General features: G+C 38.6%; 1 protein-coding gene across 1 annotated transcript; it reads right to left on the reverse strand.

Moving 5' to 3' along the window:
* Positions 1–294: 294 nt before the first annotated feature.
* Positions 295–4,477, reverse strand: LOC129777680 (sodium channel protein Nach-like). The gene is made up of 6 exons (XM_055784099.1): positions 4,015–4,477; positions 3,648–3,953; positions 3,386–3,594; positions 2,934–3,327; positions 2,763–2,869; positions 295–2,705 (listed from the first exon to the last, which is right to left on the reverse strand). Exons 1-6 carry the CDS (start codon positions 4,461–4,463, stop codon positions 2,596–2,598), a joined length of 1,575 nt encoding a protein of 524 aa, XP_055640074.1. The 5' UTR covers positions 4,464–4,477; the 3' UTR covers positions 295–2,595.
* Between the last annotated feature and the right edge of the window lie 22,447 nt (positions 4,478–26,924).

Here is a 26,924-nt window from a genome sequence, read left to right on the forward strand (position 1 = left end):
ACCATGATGATGTATTTGGAAAAGTTGTTGGAAATTATAAGCAAATTCATAAAATTTCATGAACATGACGGTATAACACGACAAACATATTAAAAGGGATTATTTACTATAAAAAAGACAATAAATTAGAAATATTTTTTTAAATATTTCGAGAATGGCTCCATTTAGAAGGATATTGATAATAACCTTTTTTGTTTTAAATCACATCAGGATTCATATTTTTTAGCTAAAATTATTGTTAACATACAAAAATTCGAAGTTTCGAAAATTCCTAAAAATTCGATGTTCCACAAAGTTCGTCAAAAATAGTTTTACCATCTTGGGCCCGTTTTTTAAATTTTCTGCATGACTTCTATTTTGTATGAAAAAATTTAAAAAAATAATTTAAAAATATTTATTTTGGATATTGCAAATTAAAATATTTTTTTTTGTAAATAAAAAAAATACTATTTTTTTTGTAAATAAAAAAACTATTTTTTTTTCTCAGTGCACATTTTTTTCGTATTCAACCATCAATACTCTATAACTCTTTCTAAGACACTATTTCGGTACGAATCATAGTTTTTGAGATATAAATTATCAAAGATTTCTCTTACTCAAATCGATACGCCCTTTTCAAAAGTTACGCTTCAGTCAAAAAAATCCCAATTGCTGTGGAAAACTCATATTTCCTCTAACCGAAATGGAATACACACTTTCATTCGAATCAAAAATACTCATGTTTTGTCATTTGTCGATTTCATTTGGAATTACTCAAAACACTTTCCAACTTCATTTTATGATAAGGTGTAATATTATTACGCTTTTATATATCAGCACTGGCAGCTATATGGAGAGCGTGGTCGTGTGAAATAGCTTTGCATTCCATATCCGGCCTTGGTTTGATCCCGATTGACGTCGTATGATTTTTTTTTTGTACAATCCCAAATGAAATGAGAAAATAAACAGAAAGAGATGTCTGCTCGCATACATACAAACCTTTCTTTAAGCTTTTAAAACAGCTCATTATTTGCGCATTTCACCCAGATGCACACAAAATGGCATCTTTTCTGTCAAAGATGAAATGTTTTCTGCCAACGCTAGTTTGGGTGTAGGGATAGCTCAACCGGAATACTTGTAAATTCATCTTCTTAACAGATAATTATATCGAGATTTTGCTGTGTTGTGGCAGAGCTCATTGCAGATTCTGGTTGATACGTTTATACTCCAGGTTGAATGTAGGGCCTAAAGTATTGGTTGGAATTAAGCTTAGGTTTGCTCAGCTGTCTGGTCTCGATCGCATTTGCAGAATGATGTCGGGTATCTAGTAAAGCGGGAATTCCTTTGTAAATTGAAGGCCAATGCTGACATAGGTTTTGGGTTTAATTCCTGATCGGTAAAGTATTTTTTCGTGTTGGAAATTTTCTTGACATGCCTTGAGATAAGTAATGGGCCTGAAGTATCGGCTAGAGTAAGGCTTGGGTTTGCTCAGCTGCTTGAACTCGGGAACGATCGCATCGTGGTCGGCGATCTAATATAGTGGGAATTCCCTTGTAAATTATTGGCTAACACTGACATAGGTATTGGGTTCAATTCCCGATTGTTCTAGGGTCTCCCCGGATTATAAATTCCCTCGACATGCCATGGAATAAATACGTTCATATAATGGCTTAAATTGTTCTTTCGATTAGGAATCTATGCCTGCGAGATAACCAGTCCGTTTTCTTTTCAATTTAGTTTGCTCACTGATTAGTTGATGAAAAAATATATAAATACCGTAATATAATTATTATCAATAAGATAACTCGTTCCGCTCAAACCTTTGCAGGGAAAGAGGTGGGACCATAAAAAAGGCATTTATTTGCCCCTGTCGATGCTATCAAATTTTTGTATCAAAGAGTTTCATTATTAAATTTCTTCAATGTTTGTGTTCGCCGGTAATAATTTCGTAGTTCTATGTTAACAGTGCGGTCGTGCCTTGAACATCACCCTTCTTTATTTATCTTTTTTTGCGGCCTGCGGCACCATGACTAACACGTGTTCGTGGCTCCTATGAAAAAAGGTTCAGTACCGCTGATTTAGATGATATTCTAGTCTATAGTGAATAGAAACTTCACCATGATGGTAATTTAAAATAGTTTTCAATGAATAGTAAAGGAGTCTCCTATGCTGCTATTTTAGAAATAACATCCGGCCGTGTCTTGAGAAGTTCTTAAAATTGTTTTCACCAATTTCGGGTGTTGGCACAGGAATTACAAATCATGCACAGTGACTAAACATTGAATGAGCCAACTTTATAAAAAAAAAACACGCCGAAGTCGAAGAACGCACCTTTTACATTTGAAAATAGTTACATTTTCTCATACCTTTGTAGGTGAATCCTCATTCAAGTTTACTCATATTAATTTTAATTTATAATATCATCCGACCGCGCTCAAGTTGAATATGGATGCAACATGATTACAATGAAAAAAAGGGTCGCAAAACATGTTCATGTGAATACGGTCCTGTCTGTGCTTCCATGATAAACTAAACTTAGCCATCTGAAAACGCCTGTCGTTATACAATTCCATTTCAAGTTTCATCGACATTGCTTTAGCTCGCTCATCGCTCTCTTCATTGTACAAAAACATCGAATAGCAGCCGGATGGTGAAGAAGTAAATCACTTCAAGTCCTGTGATTATACTAAACCCGAGGAATAGCCCCAGCATGCCACCGATAAACGCTGGAAGACAGTTCTATTTTTAATAATGTATTTTCCTAAAATAAAACATATGCATACACAATATGTCCAGCCATGTTTGGTGGATATCCGTTCGGAATCGAGTTGACACCAAATCATCGTAATAAATATGCAAGACGCTGTGATCCCTCAGTTCAATGTCTTTGCTGAAAAGGGATCATGCTTTGATTGAATGTACATAATTTAACATTTCAAACACAGAATACTCACAATAATGTGAAAAAATTGTTGGAATAAGCCCTGTTTAGGGGATTGGAAATCATTTCCGCGGAATACTGTACCGAATCACAACTTGGGAGACAATTGCAGAGTGACAAAATCGTACCATCCGTTTGATGAGCCACGGGCATTGCACTGTGAAAATACTGAGTATTCGCCAGCAGACACTTTGTATTCCTCAACTCGCAAGCCGGAAGGGATCCATTGCTGGGGACGCTATGCGGGACGCATCCACAGCGTCTGAATATTTCCGATGCTCGACATTCAGCCATGCAATTTACGAAAGAATAATTTCGAAAAACACCCAATCGCATTTCGTTGTAATTTACACAATGCCGAGTAGCGATGTCTTGTTCTAAGGCATTACTTGTTATATAGGTCTCACCTGAAAATGTATTCAACTATTGAATCAAATTAAAGACCATATCAAGAAAATAAAATACTGGGAAGAATTCTGACAAAAGCTTCGGTGTTAGAAGCCAGAATTTTAATTTCGGCGCTTTCATCAGGATAATCAACAGAGCTATGAATCAAAACTTTGAATCCAACCGTTGCAATATCGGTGGTATAATAGTCTTCACTATTTGGATCAAGAATCAATGAAAGTCCTATTTTAGGGTCGCTGGTTGCCAATCTTCTCGACTCAATTGAACTAAAATTTAAAGTAGGAAATGATATTGAAGTGTTCCCATTAACTTTACATACATATTCACAGCACTGCTTTCGATTCCATGGTAATTGAAGGCACAACATAATCCTTCACCACTGTGAACGGTTTGAAATAGTTCATCACATCCCCATGAAGCTCCCTTCCACAAGCAACGCGCCAACAAGCTGGAACAACTTGGCGTCAGTTCCACGATCATCTGAGATGCCTCCAAATTATTCAACAGTAAAGTTCGACGCAATTTCATGTATTCATTTTCATCACTTTCTGTCAATCCGTTGGCCTGGAACAATAAACCGAATTGATTCGCTAGCTGTTCCACACTCACATTATCTGGTCGAATCCTAGGAAAAAGTAAGATAAACGTCAAGAAATTATGTACCATATTAAATTTATAATCATTACATCGTTTTCGCCTTTTCCAACGATCGATTGGCGGATATTTTGTTCAGATTGCAAATAGTAACCGCCGGAAACGGAATATTCCACACGGGATAGTTCGTGCTTTCGATAACGGTTAGGACACGATGCTGAGCGCTCATATTCCAGGCTATCCAAAGCAGCGAAGTCACCGTTATAGAAGACAGACTAACCGCAACAATCCACAAGGATCTCTCCAATGGCCCATAACCGTCTCGGACAATCTGGCTGTACCCGTGCAATGCGGTTGCATTGCATAGCTCCTTCAAGTGCTGCCTGAACCAGGATAGAAATCTGAAACCGAAAACGAATTGCTCCACCGGTTCTGTGGTCGATAAACCGTGTCGGTTATTTCGTTGGTCGGGTTGCATCACGATTGGAGAGGTACTAAATATTGGACACAAACAACGTTCGCGGTGGACGTTTCGATCCATAACGAGCCACTTAACGTACCAATCAGTGTGACATGATTTTAGTCACTAATTGTTGTTGGACGCTCGTGTGTTAATAAATAGCTATTTTGGTGTTCTATAGCGTTTATTTCGTTTGGAAATGATAATTCATCATTACAGTGTGTTACATGCCGTTCGTTTTCAATGGGATTTTAAGGAATTCAACTCACGTTCCAGAAAACACAAAAAAGCAGCAGTGCTTCGTAGTTGGGGAAAAAGAGAACACTTGAGGATATGGTTGGTCCTGAATTGCATCATATTTGATAGAACAAGCGTAAAAGTATTGATTTAGGTGCTAGCGTTCGGGACGATGTACGAGTACAACATTACTCACCTAACAGGAAACAAAATCTTTCTAAACCAATTTTAGTTTTTCTCAGCTAAAATTGGTTTAGAAAGGCCAAAGAAATATGATTTTCTCGATGCATGTAATGATAAATCTGTTCTTAAATAATTTGAATGGCTTAGAAAGAAAGGAATGTAAGTGACTTCATCAATTTGCTCTTCATCGACTTTTTCTTTCGTTAATAACTCTGCTTCAAATGCATTCCAATTTGCGATTATTCTAGAAACCGTTAGATGAGGTTCTGACCTATCGTCCCAATTTTCAAAAAGAGTTGTGTGGGGCAAAGGTGCGCACCTAACTGTTGTCGTCCAATAACAATTGAAATAAAAGCAAATAAAATTCAATTTGCTTACCAAAGTTTAATAGAAAAAAATCTAGAGTTAGACAAAAATCTATTTTGATACATAAGGGCAAATGCGTACTTTTGCCCCATAATGGGGGAAAAAGTACGCACTTATTGAATTGTATTTCTATGGTAACTTGTAACAAAAATAAATGCTTTATCATTACCAGATGTTTTATGGGTGGAGATGAGTCGGAGTTATGGTCGAACATACCACGTGGAAATTTTTGGGAGGGAAGAGACTGACAATGTAAGATATCTGAAAATACCCAACATTTGAAACAGAATTCCTTTTTAATAACAAACTAGCTGACCCGGCGAACTTTGTCCCATCCATAATTGATTTTTTTTATCCCATTTATTTATTTATTAGGCTCATTAGCATTTTTGCTGTAACAGAGCCGTGTTTTAATTGTGTACATGTACATACGTTTATGTTTCTATAAATTGTAAATTATACAGTAGTTTTTTTTAACCCATTTATTTTTTTAATAGGCTCATTAGCATTTTAGCTGCAACAGAGCCGGGGTTTTTTTTTAATCGTGTACATGTACATATGTTTATGTTTCTATAAATTGTAAATTACACAATAGCCATTTAGGCGTTAGATTTTCTGTTCCATTACATTATGGTAAATTACACAGTAGTAGCCATTTAGTCGTAAGGGTATTCTTTCTGTTCTACCATTGTTCAGCAGACCGGACAGCGGAGACAGTTGATATTGATCATTGTTGGGTTATTTATAGAACAGCGGCCCGATGTTTCTTGCAGAGCAGAGCAGTTGTATGGATGAATCGACCTTATTTCGACCGTGGATCGATCTCCATCGCTGATAATGGTTGCGTGGACGTAGTTATTCTATAACAACACAAAAATGGTCAGTTGAGAGTCCTGAGTTTGAACTCACGATCGATCGCTTAGTATGCGAACGCGTAACCAAGTGGCTACGAAGACCCCCTAATTTTACAGTAGTTAGCAGTAGCCATTTAGGTGTAAGGGTTTATTCTTTCTGTTCTTCCATTGTTCAGCAGACCGGACAGCGGAGACAGTTGATGTTGATCATTGTTGGGTTATTTATAGAACAGCAGCCCGATGTTTCTTGCAGAGCAGAGCAGTTGTATGGATGAATCGACCTTATTTCGACCGTGGATCGATCTCCATCGCTGATGATGGTTGTGTGGACGTAGTTATTCTATAACTACACAAAGATGGTCAGTTGAGAGTCCTGAGTTTGAACTCACGATCGATCGCTTAGTAAGCGAACGCGTAACCAAGTGGCTACGAAGACCCCCTAATTTTACAGTAGTTAGCAGTAGCCATTTAGGTGTAAGGGTATATTCTTTCTGTTCTTCCATTGTTCAGCAGACCGGACAGCGGAGACAGTTGATATTGATCACTGTTGGGTTATTTATAGAACAGCAGCCCGATGTTTCTTGCATAGCAGAGCAGTTGTATGGATGAATCGATATTTGTTCCACCATGGATCGATTTCCATCGCTGATGATGGTTGCGTGGACGTAGTTATTCTATAACAACACAAAGATGGTCAATTGAGGACCCTGAGTTTGAACTCACGATCGATCGCTTGGTAAGCGAACGCATAACCAAGTGGCTGCGAAGACCCCCAATTGATATATTGATATAAATCATTTCGAACACTCAAATTCCCACAGAAATTATTTCTATAATAATAATACATAATCTATACTCGCGGTATATAATTTCTTTTTTGACATATAAACCTGATGCAGACTAAGACGCATCGATCCTGATACTGACTGTTTAAATCCGTTGCTCCGTTCTTGAGTTGGTGAGGAACGGACACCGAATCATTTTCATTAATATAGATCAAGTTTATAAAAACATAGTTATATTCACTTGATTTATTTGAAACTCATTGTTGAAATGAAACAATATTTATTTGAAGTTCATTGTGAAAACATAAACATAAAAGAAACATAACCGTTAGTGAATTGATTGCATGGCGAAAATAAAAACATTTTTCATTTCAAATTAATTTTGAATTATTTTTAAGCGATTGTTTATTTTTATTCCTCACCTTGGATTTCGGTTCTGAGGACTCCGACGCTTTTCCTTGGAGCGCTGTTGTGGGGTTCAAAGGGACAGACGATGGTTCCTCATGAAGCTAGAATCCCAATCTAGTTTTGCAACTTGGTTGAATTCGTGCTGGAAGTTGTTGGCTTTCGCAAAATCAAACGCTAGACGACGTAAATTTTTGAGAGTGCTACCATAGAAAGCTCTGTCCAGTGCTCTGCAGTGGCCCGCTAGGTCCTCAGACTGTTCACTCGTAAATACTTGTTTGAACCGCCCTACGTGCTTGCTGACACATCACAGCAGAAGTGGAATGTAATAAAAAAAGATTCAAATCATAAATCAATCACTGACAAGAGCCTCTTCCTCAGAGCTGATTCAGAAATATCGAAGTCTGCCGAAATCCGACGCTTCGAGACTTCCTTCCGCAGCCTCTACTTGATCATTTCTGGAGGGCATTTTTTAAAATCAGTTTTCTTCTTGTGGATCCCGTTAAAAATTAGATTGAAAACATTTTATAATTTTTTTTTCAGAGCAAAACTCTGGTGTGAACTTTTGCCCCACAGCCACTGCGCACCTTTGCCCCACAAGCAATTTTTTGAACTAACCGAATTTAAAAAAAAAGTACTTGAACTTTTTCACAAAAACGAAAACGCACTATCATCTACTATAGAATGAAAGTTTCCTTGATAGTGTAGTTTCGAACTTTCCAATTATTTTAGGTAAGTTAATCATCATCTCCAAAACTGAAAAAATAGATCAAAACATCGCAAAACTCTTTTTACCTCATAACTTTTTGCCACTTTCATGAAATGTATCTTGTTCATATGTGTGAGCTGCTGGTGTAATAATGTATCAAACGAATACACTGTTGTCGGAATTTTATACTCGTTTGCTTCAAAAAGGCCAATGCGCACCTTTGCCCTGCACTACTCTACTCAATTTAATCGAATCAAGAATGACTAGTTGAATTTTTTTCAAGTGCGTTGATACACATTGTTCATAATCTTAATTTTCAAAATTATCTTTGTTTTGGATATAAATATGTTTCCACCATTTGAAATGCATGTAACTGTATTTGAATTCCTCATTTAACAGAAATTACATGAAATTTCCATAGCCTTTGTAGTGCATTGGTTACATCTTTCCAATTGTTCACATATGAGCTTGTTTTTTTTTTTATCTTCGCTTATTTTTCGTCGGCCTATTTCCGCCACTTCAGTGCCAATCACCGACATCAGGGAGGCGACTCCACCTGTTCCTACCTATCAGACTCAACAACTCATGAGCCGGGCCAACTTCTTTTACTTCCCCTCCGAAGGAAGACGTAACCAGAGATTTTTCGCCTCAGAAAATCCCAACGACGCCAGCTGGGATTGAACCCGGGCCGATCGGATTGTGAGGCTGTTACGCTAACCACACAACCACTGGCGCCGTCTATGAGCTTGTTAAAATTGAGTGAAACAATGGAACAGACGTTCAATAAACATGTTCGCCCACGTGAAAAATTCGGGATATCATGAGAAAAAATAACGGAAATATCGAGTTTTACCTTCTCGAGAGTTATCAGATAGGTCTAATTTAAACGAATTAGGTTGGGGAAAAATCCATCCCGAATCGATTGTTTCGAACATATAATTGATGAAATCACAAAAATAGTAGTTGCCCAGGAGCAAAACAGTTTCCAATCATTTGCGCAAAATTGGATTTAAAAAAAGCTCCCGGCCACATCAATTAGCACCAAAAAAACATGATGGATCGAATTTTCATCTGCGAAACCTTGGCCAAACGGAATGAAATCTACCCATTTCCTAAGCGAATGGTGACTGGAGATGAGAAATAGGTCACATACGATAATAACGTTTGCATGAAACCTAAGATAAGATCAGACAATAGGGGGTCTTTTACGCACCAAATTTCTGTCAGATACGGACTAAATTCTGTCATTGGCGGATTTCGATAAATTTTGTAAACAAAGTCGATTTTTCCAGTGTTGTAAAAAAAATAGCGTTGGAATTGTATTGAATTTAGAAATAGTGAATTCCGCTGTATAATGCAATCTCCGACTAAGAGATTTCAAAGCCATGGCCGAGCCGAGAGGACTTGCCATCAACCAGCAGGTGTACCAGCAGGTGTACCAGGAGGAGTGCATGGAGAAGATTCGGGTTCCGTTCTAAGAGGAGCATCATTCTGATAGGAAGTACGTCTTCTAGCCGGACAAGGCGTCTTCCCATTACGTCAAGAAGACGTTTGCGTACCTCGAGGAAAAATGGATACCGTACGTTATTGTGTGAAAATGATCGTGGTCAAAGCGTGATGAAGCAGCTCAAACGGTGGCCACACCAGGACTGTCGGCCAGAAAGGTTCTACTGTGTTTTTGGTGGGATTTGAAAGGAATCATTTATTATGAGTTGCCTCCGTATGGCCACACACTAAATTCAGATACGTACTGTCAACAACTGGACCGTTTGAAGATAACGATTGACCAGAAACGACCAAAATTGGCCAACAGAAGAGGTGCTGTGTTCCATCAGGACAACGGTTTGGATGCCTTGTCGCTGGTATAGTTCCGGTCATTGCCGGGAATGTGGAATTTTGATAGCGGAAAATAACTCTCGTCGTCCAGCACGAACGACATCCCGCGATAATTCTTCGTCATCCACCGGTACTGAGATTTCATGGTCGCTATCTGCTTGTCCGTGTACTCTGGGGACCTAGTCTTCTTCCGACAGAAAATGCCCCCCTGCATGAGAGATTCTATGGATGTAGGAATTGGAGCAGCGAATCGTTTTGTTTTCGAATAGCTTTTTCAGAGATTCCTTCCTTTTTTTCGTCATGATCTTCGCCGGACGGCCACAACCGGTCTTCCGCTCGACGTTCCGAGATACCAGGAACTGGTAAACAGTGCTCACCGGCACATTTTCATCCCGAAAGTGTAAACTTTCTGTAAACTTTTATCTTTAACTTTCACGCGTTTCAAAAAGCCGTACAACTCGCTCGCGTGCGTGTCGTTTCGACGCCATCTTTGATCGAACTGACAGAACCCGAGCGAAAAGAAACGAGCAATCCGTTTCTAGGGAGCCCAGAGAGCAATTCTCTCGGTGAGAAAAAAAATTACGCTCTTTACTTTTTTAACACAACAGTATTGATAATCATTCTCATTTTTTATTGAACACACGTTGTTAGTTCGGACCTGACACAAAGCGATTACAGGTCGGACTCGATTATATACAGACTCGATTATATGTGATTCGATTATATACAATTTTGGACTCGATTATATACAGTTTGGAAATAATTTTTTTTTATATTTCAAATATGACTTATTTCAAGAAGAAATGTAACCTTTAAACGTTAAGGTGTAATTTAAGTGGCTATTACATGTACAGTGGGGTAAAAATCGTGATTTTTGAAGATTTTGCTTGAATTTTCACCAGGAATTGTTTATATCGATATTGCCAAATTAAGCCAAATTGAGAGAGATAGAAGTTGAATGTCAAATAACAAATTGTAGAGCGGTTAAAGAGCTTCAATTTAATTGATAGAAACAACCTAGTTTAATAGAAATTTTTAGGATGAAATTAAAAATAACACATTGAAAAGTATTAATTTTTAAGTTTTTCACTTCCAAATGTCATTAAAATCCACTAATTTAGATGTTCTACTAAATTTTCTCATCTTTCAAATGAAAGCAACAGAATCGTCTTCCATAGCTTACTTTGTAATATAGAGCCAGTTTGAGACAACAGAGTCCTGTACAAAAAAAAGTTCTATAACTCTGCCATTGCTGAAATTCGAGCATATGCGTAGAAGATTTTTTTTTCATCAAATATGATCGGCTATCACCTCCTGAGAGAAACTGGATAAATTTATTTTTTTCATGTGAGAAAGGTGTTTTCTAACTTTAAGGGGATGAATCAAAAATCAAATTCCTCTTTTATATTCAAAAAACGAAATATACATGCAAAATAAAACGAATAAAAAAACAGGAAGTGGGTTATATCTATGGTATAACCGCAAGGGTGACGTAGAACTATCGTGGATTTAGAGATTATTTGTTTGAAGTTGAATCAAAATCCATTCTGAATGAATGAATAAATGAATATTTGGGGGACTTCGAAAACGAGAGCGTTACGTTGGAGGCACAAGGTTTTTTGCATCCAATATAGGATACGAAAAACCTTGTTCAGAAGAATAATCTTCAGAAGCTTTCCTGCTAACTGCACTTGATTGACAAATCACAAACCCAAATGTATTATACGGATATTTTATGGATAGAAAACATTAAAATAAACTCTTTCGCTTGAATGTAATTTTCAATTTCAAGGGGAACTGGCAGATTATTTTCCAGTAACGATTAGATATTTCCACATTTTCCTCGATACTGGAAGCCACCTGTTAATGGCACTTGATTGAAAAATATTTGGTCACAGTGTTACATGGATAGAAAACATTAAAATAAACTCTTTCACATGAATGTATTTTTCAATTCCCAGAGGAACTGGCAGATAATTTTCCGGATCTTTCTCGATGCTGAATGGCATCCAAACGGAAAGAATCCCGCGCGTGTATGAGTGTTTGTGTGTAGCGGCTGCTCGAGATCTTCCCGGGGAACCGTTTGTGGCACCACTCTCTTCCTGATGGATTCCCTTCTGGCCTAAGGTGCACAAACAGGCTCTTGGTGACACCGTTCATTCGCGCTTTCATGATAAACGAAGAGCTTCACCACAACAGCGACAACATGCTCCAATCGCTGTTCAATTAGAACTGAGTGGATTTCCGAGCGGCGCTCGTTTATATACCGATTGGTGATTTCAATAGCCTGTTTTGAAATCAATTTTAAGACTATTGAAACAAGTTTTTGGATCAAAAAGTAACAAGTATAGAACGCGTAGACATTTTATCTTTCGAATGAAGTGTTTATCATACCATTTCGTTCAGTTGTTTAGGAGCTATTAACGCTCAAAATCTCGGTCTCCGGCGTAACGCTTTCGTTTTCGAAACTCCCCGGTATAGAAATGAAAGACGTAGTCCTACGTCAAAAATATTTTGTTTGACTCGTTTGTATACAGGATTCGATTATATACAGTGAAAAGAAATTCTAAACTGTATATAATCGAGTCCGAGCTGTACTACCTTTTTCTTGCATTGTAAAACTTCCTGAGTTTTACAATGGACTCAAAAGAAAATTGTAAATATTGATTACTAGAGTTTTTCGCTAATAAGGACCAAGACTTCCATGAGAGAGGCATTATGAAGTTAAAAAATAATGGATTCCTTTTCGCTAACCTAATATTATACGAATAACATTTGTTATAAACGTCGAAAAATAATCTTAAGAAACCATATGGAAACCTGACATTCCTTGTTGTTCGCTTTTAGTTGAAGAAAAAGTGGCCAGTGGTGGCCAACCTTTTGGGCATTACGGGCGACTAATTGTTCAAATGTTAGGCTGCGGTCCACCAACGTTGACTGTATCAAAAAATCATTAAAAAATGAATTTAGTACTAGATAATAAAACAATGTTTGAACTAGGATTGGGCAATCTTACATCGATTTTCCGAAGATCGATTTTTTCCTCTCCGATTTCCGATTGCTTTGTACCCCAAAAAATCACGAAAATTGATCTTTTCTTTTCGATCTTTCCGATACCTTTGAGCGTAGAAATGGTTTTGTAAATTTGTTTTTCAGTGAACATTGATTTTGACCGTTCTCAACGTCGGTCCCTGGGCTCAACGTGTTAACGTAATAAAGGGCTAAAATAAGGTAAAAATACGAAAAAAAAGATATTTTAGCATGAAAACTATGTTTTATCAATACGAAAATTATTGAACTATCTATTTTAGGCATTATTTGCAAAAGCAACAGAAGATACAGTGATTTACCTCTAATGTGTCATACCGAGACATCACTCAGTGTCGAATTTGAAGCGATTGTGACCTGTATTTGGACTTATCAACAAACACAACACAATGTGAAAAATAAGTTAAAACTAGAAAAGTGTGCAAAATACATAATATAGTAAAATGGTTGAAATCACTCATAAATATTCATCGTGTCGTGGAAGCTTGCACAAAGGAGGTTTACAAAAACGTCTAATGAGAGAATCGTATCAAAATATCCTATTATTCGTGTCGCATTACAGGTATGTCCAATTAGCTAGATGCCCAATTGAAGGCCAATCACTTTTTCTAATAAAATGAAAATTATTAATTCTCAGTCTGTGAGATCGATTAAAGCATAAGAACTATCTATCGGAAATGTTGGTTTGCCGTCCATAATCACGCAATCACATCTAGTTAACAAATTTGCGTACAGTTCCCTCAAGCACTTCTTTGCTTCCAAGTTCTGTTTTGCATTCAGGTTCGCCATCATAGCTTGGGATTCTGCTTGATCAAATTGTGAATTGCGATCCACATGCTCCAGTAAAGCCGTGATCTAAACAAATCAACTTACCCTGACAACCAATGCCTAACGTGATCTTTTGCACTGTTAGCTTGAATCAGTGAAACTTTGAAAAAAATGCTTTAATGCTATCCACCACACAAAAAAGTTTATTTTTCAAATTGTGTAGCGAAAACTATTGGTTAAATCTACTTGTACATGGTTTAGTACATTGCTTATGCGATTTTTTTTGTGCGATCCCTAACCCTCGCACAAAAACAGGTTTGCCTGTACCAATAATAAGAAAAGTTACACAAGTAGCACTATTGAAACACATCGTCGCACTACGCGTTACTTTCCCCGAGTTGTCTAATAACATAATCAGTAATTAAACTGACGTGTCTTCTTGCAATTTATTTCTGTTCAATGGGGGCGACCACTACGAGGATCAATTTTTTGCCGCCGAAAAGAGATTATCTGAAACAATGAATTAAAATAATGATTTCTTTGTACAATTCCGGGAACTTTTAAATCAAGTCGGGTGACCCATTTTCATATAGGGGAAATGTGGGTAAGACGGACATGTTTAGAAGAACTTCAATTATATCTTCGGAAACTTAACTTAACAAAACTTAAAAGCAGTTTCTTACAGTTTAATATACAGGTCTTCGAAATAATTGACCAAATATTTTAGGAAAATTTGTTTTTCAATATTTTTTACTTAAATTAAAACAAGCATTAGATTGGACTATGGATGTGACTGTCCATTTCAACCCCACCAGTGCAATTATTTCAATAATTTAAATTTACCACTTACGAATGAATTTACTTTTCCGTACATACCTAATATCGGTTCTCTGTCAACTCACAAACCGAAATATAACCATCAGCGAATTCAATTTTGCAATTAAACCCAAAATGCTTAATATCGGAAAATTACATCCACACGCGGAATCATGTTTGATTTTCGGTTTTTATTTCCCTATTCCACTTTTGATCAGTATCATTGTCATAGGATGGTTTAAATATTATAGAATAGCACGTAGAAGGGGTTTCTATCAACAGAAATTTGAAACTCATAATGCAACTATAAAGATCAACCACCTGTCCATCTTACCCCACTGTCCGTCTTATCCGCGGTTTTCTTAAGGGCAAGCGAACTGAACCATCGCAAATCCTCCACTTGTCAATACGATTCAATGATGCAATTCGATGGGGTTTCAAAACCATCTTGATAGGCAAAACAAACAGAACGGTTAAATATAGCAAATCATTATGACGTGCGCGGGGAATGAATGATGATTGTACTCGTAAATCACTTAATTCCTAACACGTATTTTATGTACTTTCTTTCCTTCGATCTATCTGGCCACTGAATAAAAAACAACACACAGTTTTAATGACTTCTCCTGATAATTTCAAGCGGCGTTTGGAACACAGTCAAGCCTCTCACTTTTCCGATCCATTGACGTCAATCTGATTCGATCGGAAGCTATTCCTTGTCCGTATTTTGTGGCTATGGGTGCTGTATAAGCAAACCGAGCAATTATGGTTCGATTCACTTTGCCAATTCAAACACAAAGAAAAGACCCACTATAGATAGAGATAGACGGATGCGTTTATCACTGGAAGTCCAAGACTTCTCGGAAACGGCGACCTTATGGGAATGTGGTGCAACAATGTTTGGAATATACAAAGTTGATACAAGTGTCGTCGGCGAGCAACGGGAATACCAGCCATGCTGGACATATTAGAAGACACAATCCGAATGCTTGTCTTCCTAAATTCCGCTCATTTTGTATGAGTTGGAAAAAAAATGAGGACAATGGATTGAATCTTCGGGGGGTATTGAATACTTTGTTCTGATTTGTCTAAATATCTCAGGACTAAGTACTTCATTTGTACTCCTGACTGTTCTTTCGTGTTGACGAAAAACTATCTAAACCAGGTCTCCTTAAGAACACTCTCCCTAAACCATCAAAATCCCGATTCCAAAGTTGCGGATCGAAAAACTAATGAGTTAGGTATCATCAGGTTCGGGATGATTCTCTCTGATGAAAAGAAATTCAAGCTGGATAGATTTCTTTCATACTGGAAGAACTTACGGAACGAATCACGTAACTTTTCAATTCGTAACTTTGGAACAGGCGTTTGAAGGTTAGGGGAGAATTTCCTCAAAAAGGCCTGGTTTAGATAGTATCAACTTAACTGATCAAAACAAATGAACCGCTAGGAGTACAACGAAGTACATAATAATTTACTGCTGTTTTGCACAGAAACCAATGAGATAATTGTGTAGTCCGACAGAATAAAACTTGATCCATTTAGAATCCGGAATCACAAAACCAGTTGTTTCACGCGATTGGTTCAAAGAACAACAAATGTTTTATATCGAAATGCAGATAATTTATTAATCATTTTAGAAAAAATATGAAAAATTCCGTTACACTTTCGATGAGTTTTCGTACTTTTCTTCCGATACCCTCCATCGAAGATTGGATCCTCTGTTTGTCAACCTTAGCGGCCATTTTAGCTTCATGTATGCATCATCCCGAGTCACTTTGGCACCCTTCTTCAATTTCCGCTTGACAATTGCCCAATATTTTTCAATTGGGCGGAATTGGGAGGATTGAAATATTTTTCGATGTAATCGACCCCATTGTCAAGGTAACACTGAAGCAACTCTTAACTGTAGTGGCAACTTGTCAAATCTGACCAAAACTTCACCGGATCTTTGTGAGCCTTAATAAACGGAAGAAAACGTTTCTGCGGGCCCTCTTCCCTATACATTTTTACGAGTTTATTGTTTTGTTTGTGACGAGAACCTTGATTTTCGGTCCACAGCTGCAAATATCTTGCGAAATGAAGAACTTCCTGCCAAATGTATCAATGAAAACGAACTTGAATTTGCTGGGGACACCTCCGCTGGCAATGGCCTTATAGAATTTGAAGTCTAGGATCTGGTACATTGGTTAGAGCTGAGTTTTTTGCGATATCGTAGTCCGAGATTCTCGGACTTGCTTAATTGTTCTTGATACCTTCAACTAATCTTCTAATCCATCCGAACATCAGCACATCATATGCGGTTTATTTAGTTACTTTCAGCGGCTTTGCGATTTTGAGACCATTAAGGATTTGAGGATTTTTAATGTGGGTGTCAAAAACCAAATTTCTTCTCTCGGTTTCCATTCTGCACAACTTTTTGAAAACAAAACGGATCAACTTGAAATTTTTACGGTCGAAAGATACAGGTGTTCCAAACAATCATTTGTCAAAAGATTTCAAATACGCCTACTACGGCCACTGCTATAAAATGAACAGTGATTCCGTATTATAACTGAATCAAATTTTAATGTATTGGAACATGAACGCCGGACGGCTTTGGTATAGTTTTATGAATAGGAGCTTCAGATACTGGACTGGCCAACTTGCTTACCAGATGAAAACTATATCGAGAACTAATGGGGAATGATCGTATGAAGAGTCGATTCAGCTTACAAGCAATATGAAAGTTTTGCAGAGCTTAAACGAGACGTATCCTAAGCGTGAAACGAGATACAAACTATGACAGCTTGGGTGGAATCACGCCAGATAGATTATTTATTATTATTTATTATTATTTGAACTTATTGAAGGCTTATTGAGAACCTATGAATACGGAAATGGTTGCATTGCATGCGAAATTCATCGAACTTGAGTTTTGTAAAAGAATGATAGTTGTCCACCTGGTTCTATAGTTATTAAACTCTGTAGTTTTTGTTTTTCGAATGTTTCGCGCCTGAACAAAACAATTATGGGATGAATAGTAATTACATGCTACACTACATACTTCATTTCAATCGAGCTCTTACATATCTCTGGAACCTCAAATAAAATTAGTGGCTCTAACGTTATGGCACATAATGTATTGAATAATTGTGAGATGTGAAGCGTGATCTGAAAGCGTTAAATCCTACGTTTTAATTGGTTCAATTTGTGTTCCCCAAGTTTTCCCGTCTGAAAAGAGCATATAAAGTAGCATCAAATCACAATTTGAATATATCCTAACCATTGCGAAAGCAACCATCAGTCATCATTCTACAAGAATGAAGAACAGACAAAGAAGTAGTTTTATAAACGGGACCGAAATTCTTCAGTTCGTGTTTAGAGGCGAATGAACTGCAAAGTTTAAAGTCTTAAAAACAAAGAATCAATCAATCAATTAATCAGTTCGTGGGTTCCTATGGTGCTGAGCGGACAAGCAAAATTGTTAGCGTCAAAATGTATTCTTAGAGTATGCACAAAAAAAACTGTACTGAGCTTGCATTGGCGAAAAGAACGTAAAGAAATGTGCAGTTAAATATTAATTTAAACTTCGCTTAAGACATAACTCGGAAGATTTCAAACTGTCACGTAGCCACTGTAGAGTTTGTGTTTCGATGGAAATCTACAGTGATACAAACTCGCAATCGTACTCCGCCGTGCAAATCTCTTTTCCCTTCTTTTGAAAGTCGAAAAAAAAGTTTCAGAACATTCTATTTCGATGAAGTCATAGTGTCATGTGATAGTTAAAAGGTTTGCTATCTGTTTTCAGAATAATAGTTTTTATTTCTCTAAGAATTGCGAATGTATGAAAATGGATTTAAACTCATAATCGTACTCTGGTTGAAATTTCAACTCGATTCATAAGGCGTTGATCAAAAGATTCCATCATTAGTATGGTATCCCTTGTTCATTGTTCTATCTTTAGCCGTTATTTACGAGTTTTTTTGTGTATTCGGAAGAAATATTCATCCATTTTTTGATCAAGTGGTTTTTCAAATCGTTATTTTTAGAAATTTGATGGTTTCTAAATTTTCTACACAGATAACTTCCATATTTTTCAACTGAGATTTATGCTGGGAGATTGGGATGAGGTATCAATAACTTTTGAGCAATTATAATGTAACCATGTGCGGACTTTATGTGACTTGTGGTTAGGGTCATTGTCTTGGTAAAACTTGAATCCTCGATTCAATCTCATTTTGTTCACACTTTGCTACATGTTTTTCTTTAGGATGTTCAAGTAAACATTCTGACCCAATACACCATCGATGAAAACCAAATTACCCCCTACATGCACCCTCATACCATCCCTCCACCACCACCATGTTATACATTGCATCCAGATTTTTACGTTCAATTCATCGTTTGGCTTCCTCGATACGAAACGACAACCATCGGAGTCAAAGATATTGAATTTCGACTCATCTACAGAAATAACATCTTCCCAGTAAGACATTGATGTGTTTCATGCTGTTTGGAAGAATGGAAATTGGAGTTATTGATTTATATTGCCATTGAACGGTTTTTCCGTCTGTGCTCGGGCATTCAAGTTGTTCTTCCTCGGCACATTACAAACTTTTTTTTGTTCAACTTGATTTTCATCGATGGTGTATTGCGTCAGAATGTTTACTTGGACATCCTAAAGAAAAACATGTAGCAAAGTGTAAACAAAATGAGATTAAATCGAGGATTCAAATTTTACCAAGACAATCACCCTAACCACTAGCCACATATAGTTCACAGATGGTTACATTATAATTGCTCAAAAGTTATTGATACTTTTCCACCCTCTCACACTATCAATTCCAGTTAAAAAATATGGAAGTTATCTGTGTAGGAATTTTAAAAACCATCCAATTTCTAAAAATAACGATTTGAAAAACCACTTGATCAAAAAATGGATGAATATTTCTTCCGAATACACAAAAAAACTCGTAAATAACGGCTAAAGACAGCTAAAAATAGTTGAAATAAACAAGGGATACCATCATTCAGCTCGCGCAGTCCGAAGACATCGGTCGCAAATTTGTTCGCGTCTATTATAGAGTGGAGATTATACCGTTATCAGTTCGTGGCTGGTGAAGTTATTTCGCCCTAACGGGGTTCTCTTTATTGCGCGAGTGAGGAGAGCAGCAATCACTACCAGCGTGAGGAAGAAGTCCTCCACGGCGGACGCGGTGCGTGTGCCGTATCATCGCTGTGTGTGCTTTAGCATCGTCATCGATTCCATCATCGTGTTGTGGTGCGATATACCGTTACATCTGTGCCGAGCGATTGCCACGCGGTTCGATTGGGACACCGTTTCATTTCATTCGCATTGGTGTGCGATTTAGGTATAATATATATTAGGTTTAGAAATACAAAAAAAAAATAAAAATTATATTATTTTATATCTGCCGTAATGGCAGAAGGTCATGTTGACATGGAGATTGAAACTACTGTTTCCTCCTCACTAGCTACAACGGGGGCTGGGAAGTCGCTTAAACGCGTTCCCCCCTCAGAAGATGTCTCTTCAGAGAAAGAGGTAATCTACCTTAACAAGCCTCCCTCAAGAAAATTGGCAAATTTTTCCTCTTCGCCCCCTCAATCTCCCGCTCCCACTTCCGCTCTACTACCGAACTTGCCTCCCAGCCCTACTGATCCCGCTCCCGTTCAACAATCGACCTCCCCCTCAGTTGTTTCCTCTCCTCGTGTCAAGGTCTATCCAGACGATGCACTTGGAGCTGGTCCATGGATTGTTTTTTTCCGGCCTAAACCAAAAGGAAAGTCAATTAATGTCATTCAGGTTTCGAAAGATCTGGCAAGATTATATTCCTCCGTGGTCGAAATTTCTAAGGTTAGACCGAACAAACTGCGTGTTGTCGTGAGTGATCGGAAACACGCGAATGCAATTGTGATCGACGAGAGATTCTCCCTAGAGTATCGCGTCTACGTGCCCTCCCATGACGTAGAAATCTCGGGGGTGGTAACTGAAACTGGTCTGACGTGCGAAATGATAAAAGAAGGAGTTGGTAAATTTAAAAGACTCCCGTTGGTGGGTGTTAAAATTTTGGACAGCCGCCAACTAGGAAAAGTATCCCAAGAAGAGGGAAAAACTAAATTCACGCCGTCAGACTCGTTTCGAGTAACTTTTGCTGGTTCCGCTCTACCTGACTACGTCATGGTGGGCAAATTGAGATTGCCTGTGCGACTCTTCGTGCCAAAGCCCATGACTTGCCAAAAATGCAAGTCAGTTGGTCACACTTCAGATTATTGTGCCAACAAGGAGCGCTGTGCCACTTGCGGAGAGCAACATGAGGGGAAATCCTGCAGTGCGACTGAGCATAAATGTCCATATTGCGGGGGATCCCCACACGAGCTCTCAGTTTGTGAAACTTACAAGAATCGCTGGGAGAAACAGAAGCGCTCTTTGAAGGAACGCTCGAAACGCACTTTTGCGGATATTTTAAAGGGCGCTTCTCCACTGGCCCAACAACAACAACCAATCAACACACAAAATGTCTTCGCCACGTTGCCCGTTGACGAAATAGAAGCGGACACAGCTAACGGAGGCACACCGTTCATTTTCCAAGGGAATCCCCGGCGCAAAAATGTGACCACTCCCAAAGTTCAAGGACAAGCCCCTCCGGTGATACCCCCTGTTAGCATGCCTAAAAAATCGAGTGCAGCGGACAAGCAAAATCAGGTTCCTCCTGGTTTCCGTGGGAATAATTCACCTTCGAATGGCCCAGCACTCGAGGGGACATCAAAAACCCCAACTGTCCCTGTTTTTCCGTCCAGTTCAACTTCCCAATCGGGATTTATAAAGTTGTCTGACCTTTTGGACCAAATCTTCAAGTGTTTTAATGTTTCCGACTCCATCAGAACCATTGTCATTTCAATGCTTCCAGTATTAAAGACAATTTTGCAACAATTGATGCAAACATGGCCCCTCCTTGCAATGATTATCTCTCTTGATGTCTAATTTAAATAGAGAGGTCGGAGATATCACTGTTTTACAGTGGAATTGTCGTAGTCTTATCCCTAAATTGGATACATTCAAATTTTTAATTCATAACTTCAATTGTGATGTTTTTGCTCTGTCCGAAACTTGGCTTTCTTCGCGAGATGATATCTCTTTCCACAATTTTAATATTATACGCTTGGACCGCGATGACAGATACGGAGGGGTACTATTGGGAATCAATAAGTGCCACTCATTTTTTCGAATTGACCTTCCACCTATTGGAGGGATCGAAGCTGTTGCTTGTCATGCAAACATCAGAGGCAAAGACCTCTGTATTGTCAGCTTGTATTGGCCTCCGAGAGCTGCGGTTAGCCGCAATCAACTTGTTGACATGTGCTCACTCCTTCCTGAGCCACGATTGATCTTGGGAGACTTCAACTCTCACGGAACTGCCTGGGGGGAACAGTACGACGACAATCGTTCATCGTTGATATATGACCTTTGTAACAGCTTCAATATGACCGTTTTTAACACTGGGGAAACAACACGTGTACCTAAACCTCCTGCTAACCCAAGTGCTCTTGACCTCTCGCTTTGCTCGAATTCACTATCGTTAGATTGCAAGTGGAATGTAATCCAGGACCCCAACGGCAGTGATCACTTGCCAATCAAAATTTCCATCACCATTGGGTCGAATTCTTCTGAATCTATAAACATGGCATATGACCTCACAAGACAAATTGACTGGAAAAAATATTCGGACGCGATTGCTCTAGCCATCAATTCCAGAGATGGTTTGCCTCCATTGGAGGAGTATAACTTCATTTCTCGTTTGATCTATGACAGCGCGGTTCGCGCTCAAACGAAACCCATCCCAGGCTCCACTTTTCGTCAGAGGCCTCCCAATCCATGGTGGGATAGCCAATGTTCCAAGCTTTATCAGGATAAATCGAACGCATTTAAAGCTTTTCGGAAACGTGGAACCATTGAGAATTTTCAAACGTATTTGGACCTTGAAAATCAATTCAAAAACTTGATCAAAGGGAAAAAACGTGCTTATTGGCGAAATTTCGTGGGAGGTTTGTCACGCGAAACGTCAATGAAAAAATTATGGAAAGTGGCTCGAAACATGAGAAATCGCTCTTCATCGAATGAAAGCGAAGAATATTCACATCGATGGATTTTTAATTTTGCACGGAAGGTTTGTCCCGATTCCGCTCCTGTGCAAAAAATTGTTCGAGATATACCACAAGATAGGTGCGATCTTGATTCCGAGTTTTCGATGGTAGAATTCTCTCTTGCTCTCCTTTCTTGTAACAATTCGGCTCCAGGAACGGATAGAATTAAGTTCAACTTGTTAAAAAACCTCCCTGATGTGGCGAAACATCGCTTGTTGAATTTATTCAATCGGTTTCTGGAGCATAATGTTGTTCCAGATGATTGGAGACAAGTGCGAATTATAGCTATTCAAAAACCCGGAAAACCCGCGTCCGACTTCAATTCGTACCGCCCAATAGCAATGCTGTCTTGTATACGGAAATTGTTGGAGAAAATGATCTTGTTTCGCCTTGATCGATGGGTTGAAACGAATGGCTTAATCTCAGATACACAATATGGGTTCCGCAGGGGCAAGGGGACGAATGATTGTCTTGCGTTGCTTTCTTCAGAAATTCAAATGGCTTACGCCGAAAAAAAACAAATGGCTTCAGTATTCTTGGACATAAAGGGGGCCTTTGATTCTGTTTCAATAGAGGTTTTGTCAGACAAATTACACTCTCGGGGTCTGCCGCCTCTATTGAATAATATGTTATATAACTTGCTTTGTGAGAAACAGTTGAATTTTTCTCACGGGGATTCGACAGTAAATCGGGTCTCCTACATGGGCCTCCCCCAGGGCTCATGTTTAAGCCCCCTTTTGTACAACTTCTATGTAAGCGACATCGACAATTGTCTTACACAAAATTGCAGCCTAAGACAACTTGCAGATGACGGAGTGGTGTCTGCCGTAGGATCAAACGAATCCGACCTGCAAGGACCCTTACAAGATACTTTGAACAATTTTTCAACCTGGGCCATTGGGCTAGGGATCGAATTCTCCACGGAGAAAACAGAGATGGTGGTTTTTTCTAGGAAGCATAGACCAGCAAAACCAAAGCTTCAACTTTTGGGTAAACCGATCACTCATGCTATGTCATTCAAGTATCTTGGGGTCTGGTTCGACTCCAAATGTACTTGGGGGGCCCATATTAGGTATCTGAGTAAAAAATGCCAACAAAGAATAAACTTTCTCCGTACAATTACCGGCACCTGGTGGGGAGCCCATCCCGAAGATCTTATAATGTTGTATCGAACAACTATTCTCTCAGTGATGGAGTATGGCAGTTTCTGTTTTCAATCAGCTGCCAAAACACATCTCATTAAACTCGAGCGAATTCAGTATCTTTGTCTCCGTATTGCGTTGGGATGTATGCCCTCAACGCATACCATGAGTCTCGAGGTTTTGGCAGGCGTAATCCCACTAAAAGATCGCTTCAATTTATTATCTCTTCGGTTCCTCATCCGGTGTAAGGTTATGAATCCATTGGTGATCGGAAATTTTGAGCAGCTTATCGAGCTAAATTTTCATTCAGGATTCATGAGCTCATATCATGAATTCATCTCCATGCAGGTTGATCCTTCTTCGTATACTCCCAACCGTGTTTGTTTTCCTGACTACATCAATTCTTCTGTACATTTTGATCTGTTCATGAAGGAGAAAATCCATGGAATTCCAGATTATCATCGATCGGGGATCGTTCCTACGATCTTCAATGCAAAGTATGGGCGTGTCAATTGTGATAATATGTACTTTACTGATGGGTCCTCTATGAATGAGTCCACAGGATTTGGAGTGTTCAACGAAATTTTTAGCACCTCCCACAGTCTTCAGAATCCTTGCTCAGTGTATATTGCTGAATTGGCAGCAATACATTGGGCGCTGGACAGCGTCGCCTCACGACCTGTTGAACACTATTACATTGTAACGGATAGTCTTAGCTCTGTCGAAGCTATCCGTTCAGTGAGGCCGGAAAAGCACTCGCCGTACTTCCTTGAGAGAATACGAGAAAATTTGAGTGCTTTAACCAGACGCTGTTATGTCATTACCTTTGTCTGGGTCCCTTCACATTGCTCAATTCCGGGTAACGAGAGGGCTGACTCATTGGCAAAGGTAGGTGCAATTGAAGGCGATATTTATCAGCGTCAAATCGCTTTCAATGAATTTTATTCTTTAGTCCGTAAAAATACCATCGCTAACTGGCAACGTAAGTGGAACGAAGATGAATTGGGTCGGTGGCTTCACTCGATTATCCCTAAGGTTAGCCTCAAACCATGGTTCAAAAGTCTGGACTTAAGTCGGGACTTTATTCGCACCTTCTCTCGACTCATGTCCAATCACTGTTCGTTAGACGCGCTACTCTTTCGTTTTAATCTTGCCGATGGCAATATCTGTGCTTGTGGCCAAGGTTACCACGACATCGAACACGTTGTTTGGTCGTGCGAGGAGTATCTTGTTGCCAGATCGAATTTAGAAAACTCTCTTCGGGCTAGAGGAAGGCAGCCCAATGTGCCGGTGAGAGATGTGTTGGCTCGGTTAGACCTTGATTACATGTCCCAAATATATGTCTTCCTAAAAGCTATCGATCTTCGTGTGTGATTGTCCTTATATCCTTCTATTCTCCTTTTCCTTTTCCTTCGCGAGAAATCAAATCCCTTCTTACTAACAATAGAATAAGGTGAAATGTAAATACATGTTAGATATAAGATAGGCTTAAGAATTGAGTATGATGAATGTGAGTGCGAATGTGAGTGTGAACATTGTCAACATATCCTTATATCCCATCCTTTTCCTGAAACAAAATGTCACCCTTCTAAACTCGAGCAAGCCGCGAGTAATCGGTTCTCTACCTCATTAACATTAGAATTAATAAAAAATGTTTATGTATACTTGTAACTATATAGATAGGAGTTTGGCTCCTTTAAACTTATGTAACTGAGCCTGTAAAAATAAACGATTTAATAAAAAAAAAAAAAAAGGGATACCATACTAATGATGGAATCCTGAATTCGATCATCGACTTATGAATCCAGTTGAATTTTCAACCAGAGTACGATCATGAGTTTGAGTAAATTTTCATACATTCGCACATACACTTAGTGAAATAAAAACTATTATTCTGACTTCCAAAAGAAGTAGAGTTTGTATCACTGTATATGTTTTATATGCACTTACTTCATCGGATGAATTCGGGGTTCGATCATGGACTCGCGATACGCAGTTATTTAATATTCGACCGGAAATAATTCATGTATATCAGCCACCCACATGAAATATTGCATCGTGCGGTCCTCACCGTGGTTGCAAATTATATATTAAAAAAAGCATGAATAATTGTAAAATATCAAGATATATCTAAACGAAACTTCGACGTTCTTACTGGTCTCTTCTCTACCAGAGAGTTTATGTGAATTTGGGAATGTGATCGGACTTATTCCGATCGATCGTTTAATTTTCGCGGATAAATGCTTTGTTTCCCGGATCAAAGTGGCATCAAAGTGCAGTTTATTTCAAGCTGCTTGATGTGAAAAAGGTATTTTCTAGCGGTGAGAGCTTTTTTTGTCATAAACTGAAGATCATCACAAAGCCGATTGATTTCGGATTTGCTAAGATAATTTGTATATTTTACTAGTTGACCCGGCAAACTTCGTCCTGCCCAAAATTTATTTTTTGTTATCAATACCTTCAAACATTCACGTTTTCTTACTAAGCGCAAGTACATAAGTCCAATCGCAGAACTGTTCATTGATTGATCTTCTAATCGACCCTGTTGAATTTACCTTTTACTATAAAATTCCTAGTACTTCTACCAAAACTCATCATTATAATATCAGATTACTTTCAGACACAATTCTCGTTCATGATTTTTCAACCACTTGCAGATAACATGTTTCTCCGTTACATAGAAAATATAATAGAATAAAGACAGACCCCTCCCCTCTTCACCCCTTAGAGAGGGGGGAGGAGTGTCTATTCACCACAGAAACATTTTGTGTCCCCTAAAATCTTCACATGTCAAATTTGGCTCCATTTGCTTGATTAGTTTTCGAGTTATGCAGAAATTTGTTTTTCGTTTGTATGACAGCTCACTCTAAGAGAGGGGGAGGAGTGTCGAACCGCCATAGTAACATTTATTGCATCCTAAAACCTCCACATGCCAAGTTTGGTTTCGTTTGCTTGATTGGTTCTCGAGTTATGCAGATATTTGTGTTTCATTTGTATGGGAGCCCCTTAGAGCCCCTTAGAGAGAAGGGAGGAGTGTCGAACCATCTTAGAAATGTTTCTTCCCCATAAAACCTCCACATGCCAAATTTAGTTCCATTTGCTTGATTAGTTCTTGAATTATGCGGAAATGTATGCTTCATTTATATGGCAGCTCCCCCTAAGAGAGGGGGGAAGAGTATCTAACCACCATAGAATCATTTATTGCATCCTAAAACCTCCACATGCCAAATTTGGGTTCGTTTGCTTGA

This window comes from Toxorhynchites rutilus, chromosome 3 (genome assembly GCF_029784135.1).
Source record: "Toxorhynchites rutilus septentrionalis strain SRP chromosome 3, ASM2978413v1, whole genome shotgun sequence".
Taxonomy (NCBI): Eukaryota; Metazoa; Arthropoda; class Insecta; order Diptera; family Culicidae; genus Toxorhynchites; species Toxorhynchites rutilus.

Coding starts and splice junctions, on each gene's coding strand:
- LOC129777680 (XM_055784099.1), bottom strand. CDS start 4,463: ATGGATCGAAACGTCCACCGCGAACGTTGTTTGTGTCCAATATTTAGT. Junction 3,954..4,014: donor TTGGAAAAGGCGAAAACGAT/GTAATGATTATA, acceptor ACTTTTTCCTAG/GATTCGACCAGATAATGTGA. Junction 3,328..3,385: donor TTTTGTCAGAATTCTTCCCA/GTATTTTATTTT, acceptor ATACATTTTCAG/GTGAGACCTATATAACAAGT.